This window comes from Alosa alosa, chromosome 11 (genome assembly GCF_017589495.1).
Source record: "Alosa alosa isolate M-15738 ecotype Scorff River chromosome 11, AALO_Geno_1.1, whole genome shotgun sequence".
NCBI lineage: Eukaryota > Metazoa > Chordata > Actinopteri > Clupeiformes > Clupeidae > Alosa > Alosa alosa.
The window spans coordinates 16788878-16814804 of NC_063199.1; the positions used below are offsets into that span (position 1 = coordinate 16788878).

Here is a 25927-nt window from a genome sequence, read left to right on the forward strand (position 1 = left end):
ACTAGTGGATTGTGTTATGTGTTATCTGTCTTTCTTTGATGGTGTGTGTGCGTGTGTGTGTGTGTGTGTGTGTGTGTGTGTGTGTGTGTGTGTGTGTGTGTGTGTGTATGTGTGTAAGTGTGTAAGAAAGAGGGAGAGGGAGAAAGAGGGAGAGAGAGAGAGAGAGAGAGAGAGAAAGAAAGAAAGAGAGAGTGCCTGTGTGCATATGTGTGGGTGTGTGTGGATGAGAATGACAATTGCGAATATATTGTGAGGACATAATGCACACAAAAGGAGCCTAATAATACACACATTATATCCCAACTGAACTTAGACTTAGAGTGATGGCTGTGTCTAGAATGGAAATTGTATTAGAAATGAGGCTGGAGATGTTAGGCTACAGGGAATTGCAGTGACTATATACATATTCTTTCATACATTTTATATTGTACTGTATACATGTCATATATCTTCAATATTGTTTTGAGAACTATTATGTTAGGGCCACATGAGCTTTACAGAGCCAGAGCTCACTGTGGCATCTGTTCAGGAAGTGTGCACCAACTGCTTTCTCCTGATATTTTTATGTACAGTAGCCGTTTTGGCTGTTCTAGAGGGCTTTGCTTGCTGGAAGGTTCTTGTCATGTTCTGGTACAAAACATACAAATTAGACGATTTTATAATGATGCAATCTTGCATTACAAAGTCAGTAGAGCATAATAAACAGGAAATCTAATTAAAGATGACATGATTACTTTGTTGTTGCCGAATCAAATTTAGGAAAACAGTTGTTGTACATTTAAATATATTTCATAGTGCTTTTTTCGCTGTTCAGACATTTTGTTATGATTTCATAACTCCCCCTTCAGCCCTCATATGCTCGATGGTGTTTTATGCCCCCAACGTCATCTTCCAGGCAGCGCTGCCACCGTTGACTTAAAGGCACCTAATCCTAAACCTAACCCCGACCCTAAGCTTAACCCATGCCTAACCATAGCGCCTTTCAGGTAGCGCTGCCTTGAAGACAATGTTGGGGGCATAAAATACCAAGAAACCCCTCATATACACTGGTATGTGTCGGTGCATCCACAGTCATGAAAAAGCTGAAATCCTTCAATAAATTTATGCAGAGGCTGTTTAGGAAAACAGGTCGATACAGCAAAGGTTTTATAATGAGGGTGCAGATTTGTCAGACTCACTGTTGGATTTCATATCTCACTGTAAACAGCTTTTAAGCCCTTTGACTTCTTCCGCCAAGTATTTCCTAGTCTTGTCAAATTGCATCATCATAGAAAATAATGACTTTCCTAAGAATCTAATTATTATCTGTTTAATGTAAACAAAGAAAGAAGAAAGATAATATTTCCCCTCCTCAGGGTACTCCACAAAGCTTACAATGTATCTGTATTTGCATATAGTTTTTCCATATTGTCTTTTTACTTAATTCTATTTACAAGCATCTTTTAGAGTAGATCAAATATTTAACTTTATATCAAATGCATTAACAGGGCAGTGTTTGCAGTGACCGATGATAAAATATATATCTTTGTTCCCACTCTTCTCCATTCTGTATAATATTATCCAATATTCATTATAAGTACCTCTAACCATCTAGCCATTCATCTCTGCTCTAACAATTGGCTCTGACAGCTGAGTGACTCCATGTGTAATAAACTCTCAGGTAATGAGCAGCTACAATGGAATCATGTATCTGGCTCTAACATGGCTAATTATGCTAATGCACGCTGTGTCGTGCAGGTTTGCTGGCCGGCCAGGGAAATACAATAAGCTGTTCAACCGCTGGAGGCTTGAGGAGGTGAGTGAAGTTCAGCAGTGCTCTCTCTCTCCACCCTCTCCTCCCTCTCCTCTCCAACATCCAGAGTTCGGCAGAGGCATCCCTCTCTCCCCTCTTCCCTGTCTTCTCTCACACATCCAGAGAGTTCCGTTCAAATGTATGTCCCCCCACTTCCCCTCTACAACATCCAGAGAATTCGGCTCTGCACAGTTCTGCACTCCTCTCTCCCTCTCCCCCCCTCTCCTCTCAAACATCCAGAGAGCTCAGCTGTGTTATTGGCCCTGCCAGCTTTGAGCACAACACCCACTGCCTGTGTGGGAGTGATGAATCACGTATCACAGTTACGCTGGCGATTGGCTCATTTTGCATGGCAGCCCTGTTCATTACCTGAAGCCAGTGGCGGTCACAGGCGTGAGAACAGTAATGAGCCGTGATGTCGCCTGTTAAGGAGCGGAGAGGGTGGAGAGATAACTGGAGATGGAAGACACATCGGGCGCCTCCTTCTTAATCTAATGGAATGTGTGTGTGTGTGCGTTTGTGTGTGTGTGTGTGTGTGTTGTGTGTGTGTGTGTGTGTGTGTGTGTGTGTGTGTGTGTGTGTGTTTGTGTGTGTTCTGTGTGTGTGTGTGTGTGTGTGTGTGTGTGTGTGTGTGTGTGTGTGTGTGTGTGTGTGTGCGTGCGTTCTGTGTGTGTGTGTGTGTGTGTGTGTGTGTGTGTGTGTGTGTGTGTGTGTGTGTGTGTGTGTGTGTGTGTGTGTGTGTGTTTGTGTGTGTGTGTGTGTGTCTATTTGTGTGTGTGTGTGTGTGTAATATGTATGTATGTTTGCATGTGTGCGTGTGTGTGGGTGGGTGGGTGCATGTGTGTGTCTGGTTAATTGCATCAGTCAGGCAGGACAGACAGTGCTGGTGGTTCTGGCTGATCGATTGTTGTTGTTGTTGTTGCTGCTGCTGCTGTTGTTTAGTGTCACCCCAGCGGCTGTTTGATTGACCTGTGTCTGCAAATGGGCGTGATCATGGTGTTTAAGCAGATGTGGAACAACTTCATGGAGCTCGGCTACCCGTAAGTCCTAACAGAGAAGGCCAGAATCGCTTCACACAGAATGTCTTCTTACAGCATTATACAAGCAAAGCCATAACATTGTTTCAGATTTAGCATTTGTCATCCTTTTCTTTTATGACATTTTCATCATGTGCTTTGTGATGCCTTGGTAATCGTAGCTTACAACCCACTTGAAATCCTCTCAGGTACTAAACATTTAACACCCTTGTGGTTTGTGGATAAAAGTCCACTGTATGAGGGCATGTATAGTAAAATGACAGGATGACAAAATGAACCAATAAAACCCAGAGAAACTCCGTGGACTGATGAGGAGGCTCTGTGGTGGAGTGGAGCCCGGCCTGCTTAGCTGCTGAGGAATGGAGATGGCACAGAGGCACCAGGGTGTGCCCGGGCTGGCTGGGGCTTTCTGCCTCAGGGTGTGATAAATGGCCAGGCCATCCGTCATCTCTCGTCTGACACTGCCCCTATGCCCCCCAGTCTGCTGCAGAACTGGTGGTCCCGTCGCAAGATCAGGAAACGGGGAGGTGGTGGTGCGCTGGACGGGGTGGGGGACGCGGTGGGGGACGCAGTGGGGGACGCGGAGGGGGACGCGGAGGGGGGAGTCGAGGGAGGAGGAAGGGGACCCGCCGTGGAGAGCAAGACTCAGCTGCCTCAGTGGGACAAGGACTGGACCCTGCAGCCCATGAACGCTCACGGCCTGGTGGACGAATACCTGGAGATGGGTGGAGTGTGTGTGTGACTGTCTGTGTGTGTATGTGAAAAGTGTGTGTGTGTGTGTGTGTGTGTGTGTGTGTGTGTGTGTGTGTGTGTGTGTGTGACTCTGTTTATGTGGGATATGTGTGTGCGTTTGTGTGTATGTGACTGTAAATGTGTGTGTGTAGTGTGTTTAACCCGTTGTTGCTCCATCTCCAGTCCTCCAGTTCGGCTTCACCACCATCTTCGTGGCGGCGTTCCCCCTGGCTCCTCTGCTGGCGCTGCTCAACAACATCATTGAGATCCGGCTGGACGCCTACAAGTTCGTCACCCAGTGGAGGAGACCTATGCCCGCCCGCGCTACCGACATCGGTTCGTTTGGGGTCACTGACCTCCACCTTTAAATGCCCAGTCACACTGCACAGAACACACTAGGCCACTGTTAGAATTCTGTGATCTTTAACTGACATCCTCCTTTAATGACCCATCAGAATGCCATGCCACTGACATTCATCTTTTTGTATAGGATACAAGGATACAAGGAAGTTTATTGTCACGTGCATATAGTTACTGGAAGTAAGAAATGCAGTGAAATTATGTCTGGTGTCAGCCTATTTGTGCATTAATGGGGTAAAAGTGCAGTAGAAGAGGGGTTTAGTAGATGGTGGCCTGGAAGTGACGCGGGCATGTCATTTCACTGCTACAAAACGCTATTTTTATACCTCTTCTACAGTTCCAAACAACATTACACTTACGTGGTAGTGAGTAGAGGGTCCCTAAAGCCAAACCGAAGTATCCTGAGGTCTTTATGTGGTCGGATAGAGAGTCCAGAATGAATTTCATCAAGCCAGTACCTTTCCGGAAATGTTGCCATCTTTGCTGCCATCTTCAGGGGAAATTCGGTCCATCGGTCCATTTGGATAATCTCCTTTAAAAATCCTCCCCAAATGGTATTCAATCAGTCAGCCAGTCACTCAGTCAGTAATTCACACCTACATCAGTCCCATCACAGATCAACTGTTATTTTGTTCAGAAGGTTGCTCTATAATCTTTTGAATAAAACAGATACTTGGCTAGTTCACTGCTATCAGTCTGATTAGATTTACTAATCACCTTAAACATTTGCCTGTCAAAGTGTTGTAGGCAACAGACTTCGGTCCATTTGGTTCAAGAAATCTCCTTCAGAATAACCCAGAGACTGACATCCATTACATGTTCCTACTGTAGGGACTGCTAACTGGCCAACTGATTTCAGTCTGTCAAGCTTCAGTGATCTATTTCCTGAAAAGTTCTGCTTGAGTGTCCCTTTAGAGTTACACATATATTATACCTATTATGTGTTGAATTTGTGCAAAACAGATAATATTTGGAATGTTTGACTTTGTCACTACAAATATGATATTCTAAGAAATCTGTAACTGATGCCTAGACAGTTTTAAATTGGGTAACTATCAGACTGACATTTATGTGCCTTTGTCGTGGTGTGTGTTCAAACTGACAGTTGTGTGCCGTTGTCGTGGTGTGTGTTCCTCTCAGGGATCTGGCATGGCATTCTGGAGGGGATTGGGGTGCTGGCGGTCATCACGAATGCCTTTGTCATCGCCATTACCTCTGACTACATCCCTCGATTTGTCTACGCCTTCAAGTACGGGCCCTGTGTGGACAAGGGCTACCACCACGAGAAGTAACTCCTACTTTCCTATCCTTGTCCTCCGTCAATGTAGTGCTAGACACTGTATCCTGTTCTGCCATGACAACCGTCCCCCCTCTCTCTCCCTCTCTCTCTTTCCCCCTCCCAGTCGGTGCTTGATGGGCTATGTGAACAGCAGCCTGTCTGTGTTTGACAGGGGGGAGAACAGTCTGGCCCCATCCAGATACTGCAGGTTAGTACTCTACTCCACCTGCTGAAGATCTCTGTACATTACTCTTTATGAGAAGCCTGTTCTGGTGTAAGCATATGATTCAGGCATTGGAGAGTTATTTTCCCCAAGGTAATGTAATAGATATTGAATATAGATATAAATATTAGTTGACAGTCATTCTAGCGTCATAAAGGTTGGGTTAAAATCGTTTAGACCTTTTAAAGGTGAAGCAGTGAGTTGTAACACTAAGTTCATAATTCACCGTCATGAATAATGTTGTCATCTTTAGTATTGCACAACTTACCCTTATATAGCCACAAGGGGGAGCTGTAGCATCAAATGTCAACCATCTGTCTCTTGGGTTTTGGGGGTTTTCTCTCATCCTCTCACTTTTTGTTTGTCACTTGGCAAAGATAGAGCTTATTATTTGAACCAGATGTATGTGAAAAAAGACAAAGAAATCTGCAATCATGATCAGCTATTATTTTCCATAACATATTTTATAGTATTTCCATGACATATTTTCATATTATTTCCATGACATATTTGTATATTATTTCCATGATTTTTAATTGACGATGATAAGAACTCTGTCCCAGATGTCCAGAGCTGCTCACCCACTGAACCCCCCCCCTTTCCCCACGGGATTCTGTTCCATATGTCCCCCGCCACAGGTACCGGGATTACCGGGCCCCTCCCTGGAGTGCAGAACCGTACGAGTTCACTCTGCAGTTCTGGCACGTTCTCGCTGCTCGCCTGGCTTTCATCATCGTCTTTGAGGTAGACGAGCTGACCTAGAGACACACACACACACACACACACACACACAGACACAGAGACAGAGACACTAGCCACTACCTTCATTAGTCACACACTCACACTACAGAGCAGGTAACTAGAAGACAAGGTGAAGTGAATGTGAGAGAGCCTCTCATCCCCACAGAGACTCCCTTAATTTGCAGTATAACCTGCACCTGTCTCTCTGCTACCTGGTGTTGGCCATGGACTCATTTATCATGTACTGTATCAGACAGTCCATGTCAGACAGTACTGTATCCAAATGAACCGAAACACACCCAGCCACTACTCTATACACAGAAACATATACATACAAACACAAATATAATACCTAGCCATCCACACACACCCAATACAGCCATTTCCAACACAACAAAAGAATCCTAACCTAAAGTTCAATATGTGCAGTTAGTGGGATTTAGTAGATGCTTTTATGCTTTATACAGGGGAGGATCCTCATACGGGCAATATGGGCAATCATTTGCACGTCAAGTCACCGTACGGGGAGGGGCGCCCTATATTCTTTGCAGGCATTTGTGCTTGCTGTGTAGAAGGTCTCACACAAAAGTTGACCAGGCAAAAGAGGAGGGGCGGGGATTCACCTCTAGACCACGTCTCCGTACTGGAGCAGGAGAGTGGGGAATAGCACACAGCTAACGCAGCTAGGAGGCTAGAGTCAATCGCACTACGAATTGCCTCCAAAAAAGCACATTTCACTAACAACATAAATATAAGTATAAGTAGATATACTCTTTTGATCCCGTGAGGGAAATTTGGTCTCTGCATTTATCCCAATCCGTGAATCACACTCAGCACACAGTGAACACACAGTGAGGTGAAGCACACACTAATCCAGGCGCAGTGAGCTGCCTGCAACAACAGCAGCGCTCGGGGAGCAGTGAGGGGTTAGGTGCCTTGCTCAAGGGCACTTCAGCCGTGCCTACTGGTCGGGGTTCAAACCGGCAACCCTCCGGTTACAAGTCTGAAGCGCTAACCAGTAGGCCACGGCTGCCTTCATTGCGTATAGCCTACAGGGCTATACTTTTAAGCTGCATGTTATTTTTCTGGATTGAATGCGGGCTGTCCTAGTCTTAGGCGGCAACATGATTGCTACGCACACCACCACGCTCCTGACCTCCCCCTGTCTCTCTCCTGGCAGCACCTGGTGTTTGGCATCAAGTCGTTCATCGCGTACCTGATCCCAGACATGCCTAAGGACCTGTGCGACCGCATGCGCCGCGAGAAGTACCTCATGCAGGAGATGATGTACGAGGCTGAGCTGGAGCATCTGCAGAAGGAGCGCAAGAAGAACGGACGCAGATATCACCATGAGTGGCCTTAACGACACACACACACACAAACACACACACATACACACAAAGTCTGCCACAACAAGTGGTCACCAACAGGCCTGACAATAACAAAAACAAAAACATAACTTTCAGTCTGATATGAAGCACATACATCCTCATACATGATGCTTATACACCAACATAAAACACTAACATGCTTAATGCCCAGAATACATACATTTGAAATACATCCACGACCATATGCACATGCAAGCACATAGGCTGCATATACATTTAAACACACATACAAACATACAGCACAGGGTGTTTTCCAATTACTTCTAATGAGCATAAGGCTAGGGTTCCTCAGGGAATCCGAAACACTTAACACAGCACAAGACAGAGGGAAAATCTAATTGGACAGAAGCACCAGACAATTATGCATTTCAATGTATTTTGATATTCATTTAAATCTTTTTTGCCCTGCCAACCTGCAAGCATATTCTTAAAATTTGCTGGAAAAACCTTGTCCAAACACACACACACACACACACACACACAGATGCACAGGCAAGGCATGAGCATGTAGTCATACACACTCACACACATACACATGCACACAAATGCACAAATGCAGTCATACACACATTACACACACCCATAAGGTGTCCCTGCAGTGCCTGCTCTTGTGGTGGACAGCCTACTGAATCCATTTGACTCAGCTGCTGTGGTCAAACAGGGAGTTTTAGACTTGAAGAAGAGCATGCCCTTCTCCCTTACTGGACCAGCCTCAACTGCCCCCACCCCAAACCTTCTCATCCCGCACCAAGACAACTGCCCCCACCCCTACCCATTCTGCCCCAAGACAGACTATCTCTGTCCTCCGCACCAAAGAAGCCCCCTGTCTCCATAGGTCAGCCCCCAACCTTAACCATTTATGCTCTTTACAACTCCAGTATACTCATTGACATACACACTGACCACAATGCACACATAAAGAGACACACCTGAACTTGAGAAGATAAACACACACACACACACACACACACACACACACACACACACACACACACACACACACACACAAACATGAAATCGCCAAGTTTACTATGCAGGTTTGGGTCAAGGGATCGCTTCCACCCCATGCCCCTTTCCACCTCCCAGCACTTGCTTGTCACTCCTCAGCAAATGTCACGTCTTCCCATGTTTGGCAGCTAGCGCCCCCTCTGTCCATTCTGACTCAGTGCAGCTTGGCGGTGTGTTCCCTATGTGTGTCTCTCGTTAACTGTCCATCCACACAGACACTGGCAAACCTCCTAACACTCCTGCCACTGGCGACTGTCCTGAAGAAACAGTTTCTTAGTGTGATCACCAAAAAAATATGAAAGGAAAAGAAATAGACATTATTTATGCAAAGAGACAGAATCTGTGCATCACAGTACATAACTCTTGCCCTCAAAGCATGCAAAAGCCCTCATTCACTGCAGCTGAAGCATTTGTATCTCAACCCAATCAATGCAGCAAAAAAACATTCAAATCTTTTCTAGAAATTTCTTGGAAAATGCATGTACTTTTGGTATCAAAATAACGTTATCAGTCTGTTTTTCTTTTTGTAATTGACAGTTTTTTCTGCCTCTCCCCCCCTCCTGGGCTTTGTGTGAGCTTTTTGTGGGTGTTTTAAACTGCTCCACTTGATAACTGTGCTTGCTACGTTGTGAATGTTTCATCACTTTTTTGAAGATATCAATGTTCTGTGTGCCTACAGTTCAGCAGACCAGATGTTTCACAAACAAACAAAACACACACATACCACCATGCCCATTCGTGCCTAGGAGTATGGGGGGGTTATTGGAGCAAGCATCTGAAATGGCTCGAACCAGAACCCCCTTCAGTGTGAATCTTGTGATCTTTGTCTGGATAGCTGTGATATACGCAAGCTTGTGCTGTTATTGTGTCCCCTCACACACACGCAAACACTCGTGGAAAACTGACCAAGGATGTTTTAGAAGGACAATTTGGGGCATCTCCCAACAAGACTAATGGACTAAAAGTGTTTACATAGAATCAGAATCTTCCATTGTAGTTGTGTGTGGCCAGTATTCTGGGATTGGCTGCTCTTTTGAAACCTACTATGTCATGTTGACACTTAACTTTATTGTCATACTCTAATATATAGTTGAAGCAATCACAGCATCAAAGAGACGTAGCTCTGGCTTTAACAGTTTTTAAATGTAATTGTTTAAATTTGATTGAATTGTTTTTTAAGCTTGTTTGTATGTGTCAGAATTTCTCTATGTTCTGTATTGTTGATGTTGTGTGAGTTTGTGTTTGTATGTATGTATGTATGTATGTATGTATGTGAGTGAGTGAGTGAGTGAGTGAGTGAGTGAGTGAGTGAGTGAGTGAGTGAGTGAGTGTGTGTGTGTGTGTGTGTGTGTGTGTGTGTGTGTGTGTGTGTGTGTGTGTTTGTGTGTGTGTGTATGCTAAGTGTGAAAATGGTTTGCATGTGCCACTGTGTCATGTCCTGTTCTCTTAGCCAGTGTAAAGGTCCCACTCTCCTCAGGTGTTTGTGAATGTTCACAGGTGAAAACTTTGTCTTAGGTGTATCCAGGTGTATACAGGCCTATTGTGCTATTTTCAAAAGTCTATATTTTATATAGTCTATATTTTTTCTGCATCTGCATGGAAACACACGGCATCATCCCCTCGTCAGCTGAAGCACTTTAAAGCATGTGTTTGTTTTCTTATTCAACACTGAGAAGGACGTTGTGCATTTCTGTTCCTTTAGATGAGCTTTTTATTCACTCCCTGCCACTTTAAATTGGATTTCCATTGATATGCAATTGGAGGAGGACAAGACTCCTGACACTGCAGACTCGACTCCTTCACCATGGGGGCTGTCTTGAAAATCTATGCATGTTCTTTACACTGACACTGACCATGTCCATTTAGATCAGTGCAGCGCAGATGTTTATATGTGCAACTGTAGTGTGCAGAGTGCATGGCTTTACATTGATATGAAAACATTGACTTGTGACAACTGTTGAATCTTTGTCTCTTACCAAAACAAGAACTGCTTACTGCTGTTCCTCAGCTGATCATATTAACGTATGAAACTGTCGTATCACTACATGGCCTTTTATGTGACCAGTCTTGCTGGTGTGTGTGTGTGTGTGTGTGTGTGTGTGTGTCTACATGTGTCTACATGTGTATACATGTGTGTGTGTGTGCGTGTGAGAGAAAGAGAGAGAGAGAGAGGTGTAGGAATGATCAATTTAATTGATCCCTACGTGGGTCTTGCAAAGAAAGAGTAGTTAGTCGCTGCCACAGCCCTGTTACTGTAACTAAAGAACGTAAACATGACTGCCCACAGTCCACAGGGTTGCAGCCATAATAAACTAACATTTTTTCAAAATAGATACGGCATATTAATGTATGTATGCCATGGATGGATCAATGTTTTGCAGAGAAGCACAACTGGCTGTCAATATGCCATTTGCAATTTCAAATGGCAGCTGCAAGGTTCACCAAGTAATAAATCAATAATCGTTGCTACTCTTCCCAAATAATCTGGGAAATAGAGTTCTGTAGTAAGATTTAATAATACTAACAAAACAAACAAAACAATAAAAATCTAATTACATCTGATCATCTGTCATCTGATCATGGCAACATGAAGAGTTTATATTAGGAAGCTTGGTATGGTATATTATAGGAAAGCGGTATGGTATCTTGGCCTATCCACGTAGTAATAGTCAAACCTCAAGATTGTTGGAATTTTACTGGTCTCAAAGCTGTTACACTGTCTGAACCCCCAGCAGTTATCTTTGTTGTTGTCAAAAAGCGGTCTGACAGTTATGGTGTGTCTGATGTTGCTGACATTCTTTGTCATCATTAGGACATGCATTCCCACTTATTTTAATGAGGCATCATAAACAATCAACAAATCATCTGATATCTGATTGAAAACAAATATATTTGTGATTGGGGTAAGGGTCAAAGTTATGGGTATTGGCTGTTGTTAACTGTTGTACCTGACAGTCAGGCAGTAAGTTGACAGCTGACAGTTAACTGACGTAAAACGTTATCTGATTATGTACTTAAATGGCTTTGATGGTTTGTTGGCCGTTGTGTGATGGACTTTGAAAATTAAGTGGGACCAGACAGTCACTGTGTTTGGACATAACCTGCTGTTCTTATCCTAATAAGGACCAAGGCTATCCCTAGACCCCAAGAGTATCCCTGCCATGGCACAGGGGGATCTCCTAATATGTGAGTGTGAGTGAACGATGTGACAAGAGTGAGAAAGCACACCATCGATTGTACTCCAGTGTGTGACCTAAATACTTCAGTGCTGGATGGTGTTTTCTTCATCCCTGTTTACATGTAAAATTAAATGTAAAGAACAACCTGTAACATAGAAATGAATTTGAATATCACTCTTTTCTGTAATAAATCATTGATTGTATCTTTTAAATGCCTTACATGTTTTCTTTTCCTCATAGAGAATGAGAAAAGAGTTGGACAGAGAGACTGATGTTAGGTAGATGACCAAAGGAATTTTATCTCTAGAGCATCATTTCCCAAGCTTATATATGTATACTGTAGCGCTGTGAGGGGTTTTCTGAGTTCTGAGGCCGTGTGGGCAATATTAGGACAAGAACGAACTGTGTTAACAGAAGATTGGAGCTTTTATTTTGCTACAATTCACTCTTTAGAGTAACTCAGGAAGGGTCAGAAAAATACTCAACCAAAACTTTTATAGCTCCGTCTCAACAAGAGTTGACATTCATTCAAGTCCTCCAGATAAATCCAAACTCAAAAGTCCTCGGGATGCCACAATACCTACAGTATATAAAAGAAAGAAATAATAACATGAAAACCCTCATGATATCCAAGTTAAGTAACTAATCGGTTCCTTCATTACAATAAGCTAATAACCCTAAAAATAAAATTAGACATCCCACATGAGATCAACATGAGATCATCATGGGTAATAATGCTTGATTGCTTCAAAGTAGCAAAACAACCAGGCGAGTTATTTCAAACAAACCAATGCAGATGAGATGCACTCTCTCTCTCATGTTTTGTCGCCAACATTTTTTGTGACATCGCCATTAGTCACCTGCCAAAAAAGGTTGGGAGCCCCACCTCTAGAGCATATCTTGCACCTGACCAGGCCCCTGCCTGGGCCAGTGTCCTTTTGTTGACACCTCTCTATTCCAAGGAAAACACTGAGCTCGCAAGAAGTTTTTCCACTGACACACTTCTCTGGCCAAATCTCACAAGGTTTTTAACAGAAAGCATAGTCTCAGAGCTCAATTCACTTAAATGGAAAACCTGATGTTTGGATAAGATAAGATTGAATTTCCCCCTGGGGATCAATAAAGTATCTATCTATCTATCTATCTATATAAGATTAAATTTGTTGGAAGTAAACTATAAATGTGTTAGTTTCAATGGAATTGTCACTAAAACGGGTGTGTCCTTGTTAGTGCATCTATGAGATTGTTAGTAGACTGTGTCTGCCACACCTTCAATTCTTGACTATTTTCACCAGGCTATAAAGATAGTTCACTGTAAGAACTTGTAAAATACATTCGAAAATAATAAGATAATAAGAGTCTAATTGTGACTGAAAATGCTTGTTTGTGGTTTCTCTGTAAATCTTTTGGAGTTGTGGCATCAGCATATGTAGCCTGTCCCAGAGAGGTCAATCCTTGAAAGATGTATTCACAAAGAAATTACTTTTTTCCACCAAGTTGCTCATTCAAATGAAGTGCTGCTGTGCATGGACAACTTGCTTACACAGGTAAGACTCAATCTTTAAGGCAGGCCCCACTGGATAATGTGATGACACCTGGGGCAACTTTTTGAGCAATCTTGCTTGGTAACCTCATAACTGGTTCCATGTTTTCAGAACGGATGATCATGATAATTTGCCTATTGATTATTATTGTCACTGCAATTGTCAGTAGCCTAGCCTGGCTGCAACTTTCAGTTCAAGCAACTTAAAATGTAGGCTATTCATTTAATTCAATAATAATAATGAAAATGACATGGGGCACTTTCATCATCCAGGCATAGATTACATTAATAGCTACACAGGATTACATGTTAAAATCCCTTGTGCCAAAAACCAAGGTAAAAACACATTTAGAAGCCCCTACTCAAATTAAGTTTAAAAGGCACGCTACCTACAAATCCGCCAACAAATGGTATATTATAGTATGCGGCATGTCATTGGGGTTATCAAGGCCCTATAGATATAGGCTAACACAAAATATGCCTGTAAGATAGGACGATAAGAAAGAACAGGACAGAAACGGGTGTAGCCTAAATAGCCTAGTGTGGGGTTAGAGGAGACTGGGAGCATATTCGAGTTCAGAAGGCCTAAAGATGGCCCTCCTCCGATTAGTCATAGCCTCAGCACAGCGCAGACGCCTGCCTTCAGAGCCCATTATCAGACAATGTGCCTAGGTTAGGCTATATAAAAGACAACCAATCAACCGATTTATTAACGAGAGAAGGCCCACGATGGCTGTGCTGTCCTCACTGCAGTGTATTAACTGAAGCTATCCAACAAGTTAAACTCTGATGCAATAACCAGGAGTCTGTTCTGTAGTTAACATTTCACTGTTGTTTACTTGAAGATCCAGCATTACATGGCAGAGTGAAAACTGCAACAAAATAAGTTTGACTGTTTTTAACATAAAGTTCAGCTTCACATGAAGTCTCATGAAATCTCATTGTAAATACATGTAAATAAAACGGTCTTTTTAACCTATTTATTACCTTCTCTTTCTACTATAAACTTAACTTAAACTATCAATAATTTAACTTAACAATGCATTTACTTTCAATTTTGCTTCTAGCATCGCTCACAGAGAGGAATTATTTAAGTAGAAACCGCTTTCAGCAGATAGGAACTAAATGTGAAGTAACTGATGACAAGGCAGGAAGTGGTAAGGAAAATACAGGAAACGGTATCAAAATAAAAGGTCCCATTCTTTTCTGAATGTGTCAATATAAAGTCTCTATACATATATCACCTAATGGCTTACACACTCCCCGCCTGACCACTGTGAGGTCACTACACTAGGATAAACATTTAACTCAATCAAGAACTACATCAGAAACATCAGTCCCACGGAGAAGCAAAACAGTTTCGTCACTGGTCTAAGGTAAGTCTTTGATTGTCCTTGGTTTGCTGTCCTCAATTCCACCCACGGACTCTTCCATCTGTTCCTGGAATAGCCTTTGTGACCACTGCCAAAGGCCAGTTGTTGCGGCAGCTTGGTTGTCTTTGAGAAGGACGATGTCACCGCCTTGCAGGTTCTGGTGGGACCTTGTCCATTTCTTGCGGCTTTGTAGGGTTGACAGGCACGCTTTGTCTCCAATGATTCCAGAACAAGTTGGATAGGGCTTGTACTTGTCTCCACTGCTTAGTGAGGAGGTCCCTGTCTGTGAAGTCACCTGGAGGTGGTGGGACCCCAACTTTCTCGTTAACAGCATCGATGGTGTAAGGATGTATGGATTCTCTGGATCATTCGATACTGGAACTAGCGGTCTTGCATTCAGAATTGCGGTCACTTCCGCCATTAGTGTGCACAGAACTTCATGAGTTAGGGCGAAAGTGCTGTGATCAATGAGCATTGAATCCAGGATTCTTCGGGCTACCCCAATGAGGCGCCCCATGAACCCCCATGTGTGAGGCATGAGGCGGTTAAACACCCAGGAGCATCCTTGTTGGTGCAGGTACCTCTGCACCGTGCTGTCCGGGTTGGTCTGCACTCAGCCCGAAGTTCTTTACAGGCCCCAATGAAATTCGTGCCACAGTCTGACCTCAGTTGTTTGGCTGGTCCTCTTATGGCAAAAGAAAACGCCAACGCTGCTTTATGCAGCTTGAGGTGTCCATCGAGGTAATCACCTCCAACGTGAACTGCTCTGGAGCTCATGCAGCAGAATAGTATGGCCCAGCACTTGCTTCAGGTTAAGGGCCCCTCTGGTGCGCCTGGTGGAGACGTGCCAGGGTCCCAAAACATCTAGGCCTCACGATGTGAAGGGAGGGCAGGTTGTGGGCAGCTCTGCGGCAAATCTGCCATTTGTTGTTCTTGCATCCGCCCTCTAAGTCTGCGACAGGTGATGCACTTGTGAATAGTTGAGTTCACAAGCCGCTTTTGCCTCCCAGGATCCAGAGTCCAGCAGCTCGCACAGCACCTTCTGTTAGATGACGGCCCTGATGCTTTACTTGGGCATGATGATATCTGGTAAGAAGCAAGGAAACGTGGTGTTCTTTTGGGAGAATGACAGGGTTCTTTGTTCAATGGCCACATCCGCATTCTTCAGTCTGCCTCCAAGGCGGAGGAGGTCAGCCTGTAAGATCGGGTTGAGGGAGCCGTGAGGCAGCTGTTTAACGGAACTTGCTTTCCTCTCTCCAGAGCTTCAAATTCCTTCACAAACGTATTCCTCTGAACAGCTCTGATGATGACTTCTCTTGCTTGTGAAAGCTCATCAACTGAGTGAGGTAAACCACAGCCATGCCATCCCTTACACTTGCCTGTCGGAGTCTTGAAGGATCTTGCCATATGAATCAGGAGTGCGATGGCTCGCTGGAGAGGTCGAATGTGGAGAACCTTTCAAAGCTCTGTGCTGGAGAACTTTCCCTTGCAGATCGGTGATGTAGCTCTTCACAACTGGACCGGACCTCTGCATCGGACTCGGTGAGACTAAGCTGAATGACTGAGCTAGGGTCTGGCTGAATGGACAGCTTTGCGCAGGAAGGTTGGTCCGCTGAACCACATCGCCTGTGTGAGGCGTGCTGCTGGAACCGGCCAGTGATGCCAGGTCAGCCGGATTGTCTTCGTGTTCACGTAGTGCCATTGTTCAGGATGGTAGATTGGCGATACGCAGGGACACGCATTGTGGACGCACACATAGAACCGTCTGGTCTGGTTGTAAATGTATCCAAGGACAACCTTGCTATCAGTGTAGAACTTGGTGGCGCCCAGCTTTAGATCTAATTCATCCTGAATCCCGGCCAGCTATTTCCACTGCTAAGACTGCTGCACACAGTTCAAGTCTGGGAATGGTTGGATCTGATTGAGGAGCAAGTTTGGCCTTTGCCATGACAAATCCAACGCCTACTGTGTCTCCTTGGATGGGTTCTCAAGTGGCCACACGCCAATGGCTTTCACAGATGCATCGCTAAAGACGGGAGTTCTACTCGCTCAGCCTTGGTTGGACAGATGCCTGTGTACATCCTAGATATGTGAAAGTGCCTTAAGTCTTGAAGCGAAGCTCCAAGTCTCCCACTTGCGTAACTTATCTTCAGGCAATGGGGTGTCCCACTGATGTCTCAGAATTCAACTCTCTGAGAAGGTCCTGCCTTGATCAGTAACACTGCCAGAAACCTAAAGGGTCAAAGACACTGTTCACCATGGAAAAAAGAACCCCTCGACCGGTGAATGGTTTGGTGTCAGTTGACACAGAGAAGGTGAATGTGTCGCTTGCTATTTCCCACAGGAGCCCCAAGCTGCGTTGGGTGGGTGACTCATCTCCGCTGAGGTCTACATCCTTTTGGCTTGTATGCAGTCCTCGGGGGAAGGCTTCCAAGACAGCCTGACTGTTTGAGGCAAATTTGTGGAGCCTCAGGTTAGACTCAGCAAGTGAGGCTTGAGTCCTATGGGCAGCCTAATAGCCTCTGCATCAGTTGGGACAGAACAGAGGCCATCATCAACATAAAAGTGCCGTTCATTGAAGTTGACTGTGTCTGCTCCATATTTCTCTGCGCCATCTCTGATGGCTCTTCTGGAGCCCATAGATTGCCACTGCAGGAGATGGGCTGTTTCCAAAACATGAACTTTCATTCTGTAGTCAATTACCTCGTTATTACTCGTTGTTGTCTTTGAACCATAGGAATGTGAGGTAGTTTCTGTGCTTTTCGCCACAAGGAAGCAATAGAACATTTGTTGAATGTCCGCCATCACAGCGACCTTGTCTTTTCGAACCGCATGAGCACTCCTAGAAGGGTGTTGTTCAGATCCGGTCCTGTCAAGAGCACATTATTCAAGGAGATTCCAGACTGTTGGGCACTTGAATCAAACACAACCCTGATTTGATCGGTTTCTGTGGGTGATACACTGCAAAGCTTGGTAAATACCAGCACTCTTCTTCTCTTAGCTCTGGTGCCACCTCAGCATGGTTGTTTTTCAGCAGTTTGTCCATGAATTCCAAGTATTGCTTTTGCATTTCTGGCTTTCTTCTGAATTGGCGTTGGAGTGATTCAAACCGCTTGAGTGCTTGCTCGCGGTTGTTGGGAAGCTGTTGCCTTGGTTGTCTGAACGGCAATGGAGCAACCCAGCTGTGTAAATGGTTTCTGTAGACTTCTTTGTCCATGATTTTTTAGGAAAGTTTCATCTTCGATTGAAGGTGCTAGCTTATTATCCTGTTCAGTGCAGTCAAACACGTTTTGACCCAGACTGTCTTCCTTAGCTCTGGGTGGTAAGGTGCTGTCGCGGAAGTTCCTCTTTAATGTGCAAATTCGTTGTGCATGGCTGAAAGAGTGAGGGCGATGACAGTCAACCATGGTCAGTCCGAAGAAGAACTGACATTCGGGTTTGTGCGTGTTCCCTAAGCGATTCTTCTCCTACCAGCACCCAGCCCAAGTCAAGGCTGGCGAAGGGTGCATTGGCAGGGCCATTTATTTGTTCCGTACTTTGTGTGCTCTGATTGTATCTCTCCCTAGTAGCAGGAGGATCTCAGCTGTGGGTTCCAGCTCTGGGATGTGTTCTGCTACCTTGACAGGTGAGGCTGATGAAGAGGCATTTGGTGTGGGAATTCTCGACCTATTGTCAGGTAAAGTCATTACACTCAGTGAGTGGTGGTAAGGGATTATAACTTTTCCATTTAGGGACTCCACTAAAAAATCCGATGCCCTTCTGCCAGACGTTTCCACTACACCAGAACATGTTTTCAGTTGGTAAGATATGGCTTAGTGTGAATGTCAAACTTGTCAAAGAAACTGGACTTGGCCAGCGAAATTCTTACTGTGGTCGCCTAACACGATGTAGGCCTTGATGGCTTTGCCTGGGTGGTCTTTCTGGTACACTCTTGCCAGGCATATCTTGGAGCACTCCACCGTCCGACTTGTCCTGTGCCGCATACTGCTGTGCAGCTTGAGCTAATCTCACTGGTGTCGTTTATCGCCTCCCTCCCCGCCATGCTGTGGCGGAGGTCAGAGGAGTTGTAGGTAGCGGTGCTGGTCCCGGTGCATAGCTGAGACATGTTGGGTGCTGTCACACTCAAAACACTTCACAATTGTAGTGCAGTTCTTTGCCATATGGTTGGTGGAGCTACAGCACTTGAAGCAGATTCGTTTTCTTTCAGAAATACCTTTCTGTCATCAAGGGTTTCCGCTCTGAAGGCTTTGCACTTCTTCAGTGGGTGGGGTTTTGCATGTAATGGGCAGATCTTACTTGGATCACTAGAGACATTTGCCTCTTTGGGAGTGACATTGATCTTGTGAACTGCAATGGGTTTCTGGGTTTTAGGAAAGGCACTTTCAGCTCTGACAGATGATGTTGTAGTTGTATTTAAAAAGGCAAAGCTGGGGTCATTTCTTTTCTTGGCCTCATAACATATGAATTTCGGAAGTAATCTAACGGTGGGAACCGCCCCTCTATTTTCTTTTTATACTTAGAACCGACTGAGACCCATCTTTCCTGGAGTCCATAAGGCAGCTTTGTCACTATAGGCTCAATTCCACGCCGCGTGTCCAGGTAGGACAGGCCTGGTAAGTAGCCATCTTCCTTGGCACACTGCACTTCCATAAGCAGATCAGCCAGCTCTCGTAGCTTCAGATTTTCTTTGGCTGAGACTCTGGGAAATGCGCCCAGTCGGGTGAAGAGGGCCTTTTCAATCACCTCTGGGGCTGCATAACACTGTTGAAGACGCTCCCAGGCTTTCACCAGTGCTGTCTGTGGGCTTGCAATGTGCACTGCACGGAGGCGTTTCACCTGGTTGCTGGATTCTTTTTCAAGCCATCGCGTCATCAAATCCAATTCCTCAGTGGCTGTGAGACCAAGTCCTTGAGTGGCATTTTTGTATGACGACAGCCAAGCACGATAATTTTCAGGTTTATCGGCCAAACTCGCATAAACTCGTTTCACTAGGTCACGCCCGAGCTAAATATTGTGCCAGGTGTTCAGTTGCAAGCATACTTTGAGTATTTTTTTGCTGGGGTTGAAGGATGGAGCCTCGATATTCAAGTCACTGATCTGTGAGGTGAGACTCTTGGGAATAACCCGGGGCCTTCTCTGGTAAATGATTCTGGCTGACTGAATGTTTGGCGCTGGCGTGAATAGTCCAAGTCAAAGTCTGTAAATTCCACATTGTTAGTGCTGTCATATAAAACACAGGCGGCTGGTGGTGTGAAACAAAGGGGTTGTTCGGGCTATAACTGAGAGTGGCATAGGTGGTTGTTTGTTGGACAGGATTAGTGGAATGGAAGTGAGTTTGGATGTATTCACTTTGTTCGTTCAAGTTTGCTTTGCTCTGTTGGCGTTTGTTTCATCCAGCACAATACATTTTTTCTCCCTGTAACTGCTGACTCCCAGACAGCTGCTACGGCTTCAGCTTCTGCTGCTTCACGGCAGATGGCTAGTGTTTCAATTTCAGTCTCTTTTTTAACTTTTTCTATCCTAGCTTTGGCTTCTTGCTCAGCATATTCGGGCGCCGCGACTTTGCAGCTGCTGCTTTTGCTCGTCGCGTGAAATAAAGCACTGGTTGATGAGGTAGATGAATGAAAGCTGCTTCCACTTCTATTTGATTTATTAGATCTAGTTTCCATCTTGACTTGATGTTCAATGCTAACTTCTCAGTCTTTTCACTGTGCTGTCCTCACTGCAGTGTATTAACTGAAGCTATCCAACAAGTTAAACTCTGATGCAATAACCAGGAGTCTGTTCTGTAGTTAACATTTCACTGTTGTTTACTTGAAGATCCAGCATTACATGGCAGAGTGAAAACTGCAACAAAATAAGTTTGACTGTTTTTAACATAAAGTTCAGCTTCACATGAAGTCTCATGAAATCTCATTGTAAATACATGTAAATAAAACGGTCTTTTTAACCTATTTATTACCTTCTCTTTCTACTATAAACTTAACTTAAACTATCAATAATTTAACTTAACAATGCATTTACTTACGACTTTGCTTCTAGCATCGTTCACAGAGAGGAATTATTTAAGTAGAAACCGTTTTCAGCAGATAGGAACTAAATGTGAAGTAACTGATGACAAGGCAGGAAGTGGTAAGGAAAATACAGGAAACGGTATCAAAATAAAAGGTCCTATTCTTTCTGAATGTGTCAATATAAAAGTCTCTATACATATATCGCCCTAATGGCGACACAATGGCCATTTACAGACACTCCATAGGCCTCACTCATATTTTCTGACCACACATTCACGAATAACGCTGGGTGAACACTGCTAGCAGGCGGCTGATGTAGGCCTACACTAATGTTAAAAATATCTTATAATTGTAACGAACTTCAATGACCAGCGAATGAAATTGCTGTTTCTAAACACCTGGAAGTAGGCTAGGTTAACATTTCCCATTCCCGGTGGTAGAAAAAATAACGTGGAAGTTTCATTAGAATGAGGCGTAACCATGGCCAACGCCAAATCAAGATGTAGCCGTGTCATGACTCTGTGACGTGCTGCCCCTTGTGTCACAATGAGAACAAGCCAAAGCATCCTATGACATCAAAGTTCTTCTAAATGTTGCGAGTTTGTTTTCAACTCCATTATCACAGGCATTTTCATTGCAGCAACACATGCATGGTCGTCGTCCGTTATAGGTGTTAGAATATTTGTCTACGCATTTTATTTTACACTTTCTCATGAGTGCAAACTGAATGGTAAGAATGGTCTTCTCCGTTTACTGTATTTTATGCTTTCCCAGTGAAGGTACTTAAATTGATCAAGGTTTATTATAGGTTTAATAGAGCATCAAGATGTAATGTAATAGGCCCACTTACCTGAGTTCTTCAGGATTTGAGCAGTTTAATAAGTCTAGTCTCTAGGGCTGTATTTATCAATAGGAGTGTGTTATTAGCGAGAGTCCTGAAGCCCATTACCTGCTATTAGATATGTGAAATGGCACAGTGATGGGATTTGCTTCATGATGGTTTATGAACACCATTCTCTGTCCACTCAGCAACGATTCAGTTTGAGGGAGAGGGAGTGGGAGGCGGGATGGCAGGACGTGATGGAGGTCAAATTCCTGCAGGAGAGAATCTGGCTGGAGGATAGGATGGAACAGGTAAGCGACTTTGCCAAAAAATGTGTGTGTGTGTGTGTGTGTTGGGGAAATTTAATGTCAAATTACAATTTTTGCAAAAAGTATGGCACACAATGGATTGGAAGATACTGTAATGTCATGCACTTGTTTCAATCAGTCCTTATGAAGAGACCTTTAGCCTAACTTAGTATTGTGACCGTGTGTCTCAGGTGCGATGCCTCCTGTCCAGAGAGTTGGATGTCAAGCTGAAGGCCTTCAGTCTCCGCTTGGACACGGTCACAACGGATGAGTTGAGACAAGCGAAGGATAGAGCAAAAATTAGCTCCTCGGGTAAGTGTTTCATACAAGGTTGTTGCCTGAATCGACATTTATGTAATGTACTTTAGTTTTTTTTACGTACACACACATTTGTACCAATCTATAGGAAGGCAGGCCTACCTCATCAACACTGTAGGCATCACACATATTGATGTATTACGTGTGTGCTTTTTTTGTAGATGGGGACCTAAAGGAAGTGAGAGGGGAGTGTGGGGACAGGACCGGGTTCCTGAGGCAAAAGAGAGGGAGAGACAGGAGGACAGTGCTAAGGCGAGGGCAGGAGCAAAGGCAGAAATGGACAGTATGATGGACAAGATCACCAAGGTGAGACAGGAGGTCGAACTCCAAAAGAAGAGTTTCGAGGAAGAGGTCCAGGAAAAGAAGAGAGAAGAGGAGCGGAGACAGCAGGAGCTGAAAGAGGAGTGGATAAGGCTTGAGGGAGAGAGAAAGAAGATGGAGGAGGAGAGGAGGGAGCTGGAGCAGAGGGAGTTGGAGTTCCAAAAGGAGAAATTGGAGGAGGAGGCGAGGATGGAGAGAGAGAGCGAGGCACGGAAGAGAGAGGACGAGAGCAGGAAGTTGAAGGATGAGTGGAGAAAGATTGAGACAGAGAGGAAGGAGCTTGAAATGCAGCGGGAGAGCGCAGAGGTGAGGCAGAGAGAGTTAGAGGCCGCATGGAGGTATTTCGAGACTGAGAAGAGGGCCATGGAGGAGGAGCAGGACACCCTGCAACGCAATGAGGCCAGGACAAGGCGAGACCTGGAGGACGAGTGGGACAAGCTCAACACCGAAAGGAAAAAGATGGAGGAAAGAATGGGGCTGGAACTGAGGCAGCTGGAGTCCCTAAAAAACCAGCTCCAGGACATGGAGCAGAAGATGAGAGAGAGGGAGTCCCAGAGGAAAGAGAAGGAAATGAAACAAAAAAGAGAGATGGCGGGGGAGTGGAAGAAGATTGAGGAAGAGATAAGCCGAATGGAGGCCCAGCAGAAGAGGTTCCTGGAGGAGGAATGGCGGAAGATCGCCGTGGAGAAGCAGCGCATGCAGCAGCAGCGCAGCATGGAAGAACTGGAGTGCAGGCAGCTGAAGGAGCGCGTTCAGGAGAAGGAGCACAAGCTGTCCGAGAAGGTGGCTCTGCGGAGAGAGAGGGAGGCGCTGAGACGACAGCAGCTGGAGGAGGAGTGGACGAGAATGGAGACCGAGAGGAGGACCATGGCGCTCCAGAGCCAGGAGATGCACCTCCAGACCCAGCTGCAGCGGGAGAGACTGATGAAGACCAAGCAGAAGCGCGAGAACCTGTTGGCTCTTGAGGAGCAGCAGGCCGCCGAGAGGAAGAAGATTGAGCAGGACGAGAGGAGGCTGGAGAGGAGCCGCCTGAGGGTGGAGGCCGAGCAGAGGGAGGTGGAGATGGAGAGGGAGAGATTGCTGGCCAGGGAGAGGAGGCTGAGGGAACAGGCGTCTGCCATGAGAGAGGAGGACTACGCACACCTGCGGGAGCTCGACGTCGAGTGGAGACAACTGGAGAGGGAGAAGAAGCGGCTGGCTCAGAGGAAGAAGCCAGGCCGTCCCGTGCCGGCCCGTACTGTGGATTACAACATATTCTCATCCTGTGAGTCAGACGAGAATGACTTTGGAGTCATGGAAACTGACACCAAACGTCATGTCGTATTCAAGCAACCAAAGCAACAGCGAGGAGGCACCCAACTGAGCTCAAATGAGCTCAACGAATCAGATGATTCCTCTCCATGGGATGCTGATGAAAATGCCTCTCGGCCAGTCGTTCAGAAAAAGAAGACCAGACGTCTCACCCCTCCTGAGCAATCACCAGCCGCGGAAGTGGAAGCAAGCACCAGCCATATGGCAGAGCCTGTGGTGGAGAAAGCCATTGAGAAAAAGAAGAAAGTTGTTAAAAAGAAGAAAGCTGTGAAAGAGCTGACCGATGACAACCTGTTCAACCAGGAGCTTGTCATGTTCAAGCAAGAGCTGAAGGCTGCTGCGATAGTGGAAGCAAGCAACAACCACATGATGGAGCCTGTGATGGAGATGGCCGATGAGAAAAAGCAGGAGCCCGAGAAAAAGAAGAAGATTCAGAAAAAGAAGATGGCTAAAAAGGAGCCGACTGATGACGACCTGTTCAACCAGGAACTGGAGGCTTCTGCGGTAGTGGAAGCAAGCAACAACCACATGATGGAGCCTGTGATGGAGATGGCCGATGAGAAAAAGCAGGAGCCCGAGAAAAAGAAGAAGATTCAGAAAAAGAAGATGGCTAAAAAGGAGCCGACGGATGACGAGATGATTAACCAGGAGCTTGACTTGCTCAGGCATGAGCTGGAAGCAGACATGGAGAATCAAAAGACAGCAACAGCAAACACAGAAACAAAGATGGAGGAGGCAGAGGAGGAGGATGACGATGCTTTAATCCGGCAAGAGATGGAACTTCTGGAGCAGGATGAATCAACAAAGCAGAAAGGCAAAGACAAAAAGTCAAAAGGCGGTGTGTGCCGCCAGTCTTAAAACAGCCATGTGCCTAAACCTAAGGATGACTGATTTTGTGATATGAATCCCTCTTGAAGGAAATAGAAGACATTTAAGAGACAGCAAGTAAAAAAAAAAAAAAGAATATACAATGCTTTCTGAACAGATCCAAACTGTGTCTTGCCATGTCATCTAGGCTACTGTTTCAACAATCCTCTCAGGTTATGTCCTCAAGGCTTTCCAACTCAAAATGTAAGAATTACATCCTGCCAACTACAAAGCCTACAAGAATGACCGTACCCTTACATGGGATCCTAAATTCATTATCAGTCCTCTGTCTCAGCATGATGACTTCATCCAAGGCCTTCAGTCATCCCTATCACCCCTCAGCCAATCCTCTTCTGTCTTCTTCCCAAAACCCCTGCTGAATTCCTCCTCCTCTATCACTGCCTGGCAACCCACCTGCGGGGCCTCATCAAGGAGGTCCACCTGATATCAGCTAGGGCCCGAGAGAGAAACCTTCTGAGAAACCTTCTGGCCCAGAGAGAAACCTTCTGCTGCCTGTCAGCATTCTCAGCTGGAGAGCTGCCACGCCGGCCAAAGGGGACGAACTACCCTCTTAATGCCTCGCTCTGCCAGCCTGCCCAGACTCCTCAGACCCTCCAAGGGCCTTCTTAGAGCCGACCGCAGTCATCCTGCTACATCCAACGACTGTGGTTCTGTGGTTAGCATGGCTCTCCGTGTTGCCTCTCTTCAGAAAGAGAAGGAAGGAGAGATTAGTGCCTGTGGTGTCTGTTATCTTTGCCTCTGTGATGTCAGCCTGTAGTGTGGTCTCTCCTTATTCATACGCCGGCATTATCGGAGTGCCCGTCTGCCAAAAATCAGAGCTGCCCCCTACCCTGTCTCTGTGCCCTGTCCCTTGTCCCCTGCTGCTGCCCGTTGCCCCTGCCACCCTCCACAGTGCCCCCGAGCCATCTGGACCTGTCCAGACACTACTGTGATTCACAGCACCTGGTCAAAGCCAAGCCCAGCCTGCTCTCAGCCCAACTATAGTGAATTACACACCCCCCATTCATTATTACCCCAGTGTCTTATTATCCTGTTTTTGTCATCTCATAATAAAGTTTATTCCATTACATATCTGTGTCTTATGTAGTCTATGAAATACTTTAACTGTACATTAAATCAATTCTGTTAACTTGTAACAAACAATAATGTTTTCATTTATACCACCTTTACAGATACAGAGCCCCTACGTTCAGGACAAATAGAGCCCTGTCAAGCTTTGTCGCATCCAAGACTTTTGAATGGCTGAACACCTCTGGGACTTTTTCTCCTTTTAACACTGGACTCTT

General features: G+C 45.2%; 2 protein-coding genes and 1 long non-coding RNA gene across 3 annotated transcripts in view; 2 read left to right on the plus strand and 1 right to left on the minus strand.

The window, feature by feature from the left end:
* ano3 (anoctamin 3) overlaps positions 1 to 11950 on the plus strand; it is a 75399-nt gene extending 63449 nt beyond the window's left edge. The window contains exons 19-27 of the mRNA XM_048257073.1: positions 1738 to 1795; positions 2735 to 2832; positions 3310 to 3362; positions 3444 to 3554; positions 3745 to 3897; positions 5062 to 5209; positions 5325 to 5408; positions 6062 to 6167; positions 7345 to 11950. Of these exons, the coding sequence (XP_048113030.1) occupies positions 1738 to 1795; positions 2735 to 2832; positions 3310 to 3362; positions 3444 to 3554; positions 3745 to 3897; positions 5062 to 5209; positions 5325 to 5408; positions 6062 to 6167; positions 7345 to 7527 (994 nt within the window). The 3' untranslated portion in view covers positions 7528 to 11950. The remainder of the gene's footprint in view (positions 1 to 1737; positions 1796 to 2734; positions 2833 to 3309; positions 3363 to 3443; positions 3555 to 3744; positions 3898 to 5061; positions 5210 to 5324; positions 5409 to 6061; positions 6168 to 7344) is intronic.
* Positions 11951 to 20450: 8500 nt separating this feature from the next.
* Positions 20451 to 20883, minus strand: LOC125303360. The gene is made up of 2 exons (XR_007195051.1): positions 20687 to 20883; positions 20451 to 20505 (listed from the first exon to the last, which is right to left on the minus strand). It is a non-coding gene; the product is annotated as an uncharacterized LOC125303360 (long non-coding RNA).
* A 1526-nt stretch (positions 20884 to 22409) lies between these two features.
* LOC125303484 (trichohyalin-like) lies at positions 22410 to 25573 on the plus strand. The gene is made up of 2 exons (XM_048257253.1): positions 22410 to 24591; positions 25392 to 25573. The coding sequence occupies exons 1-2, from the start codon at positions 22410 to 22412 to the stop codon at positions 25571 to 25573; spliced, it is 2364 nt and encodes a 787-aa protein (XP_048113210.1).
* Positions 25574 to 25927: the final 354 nt, after the last annotated feature.

Coding starts and splice junctions, on each gene's coding strand:
- LOC125303484 (XM_048257253.1), top strand. CDS start 22,410: ATGGACAAGATCACCAAGGTGAGACAGGAGGTCGAACTCCAAAAGAAG. Junction 24,592..25,391: donor AGACAAAAAGTCAAAAGGCG/GTGTGTGCCGCC, acceptor CTGTGATGTCAG/CCTGTAGTGTGGTCTCTCCT.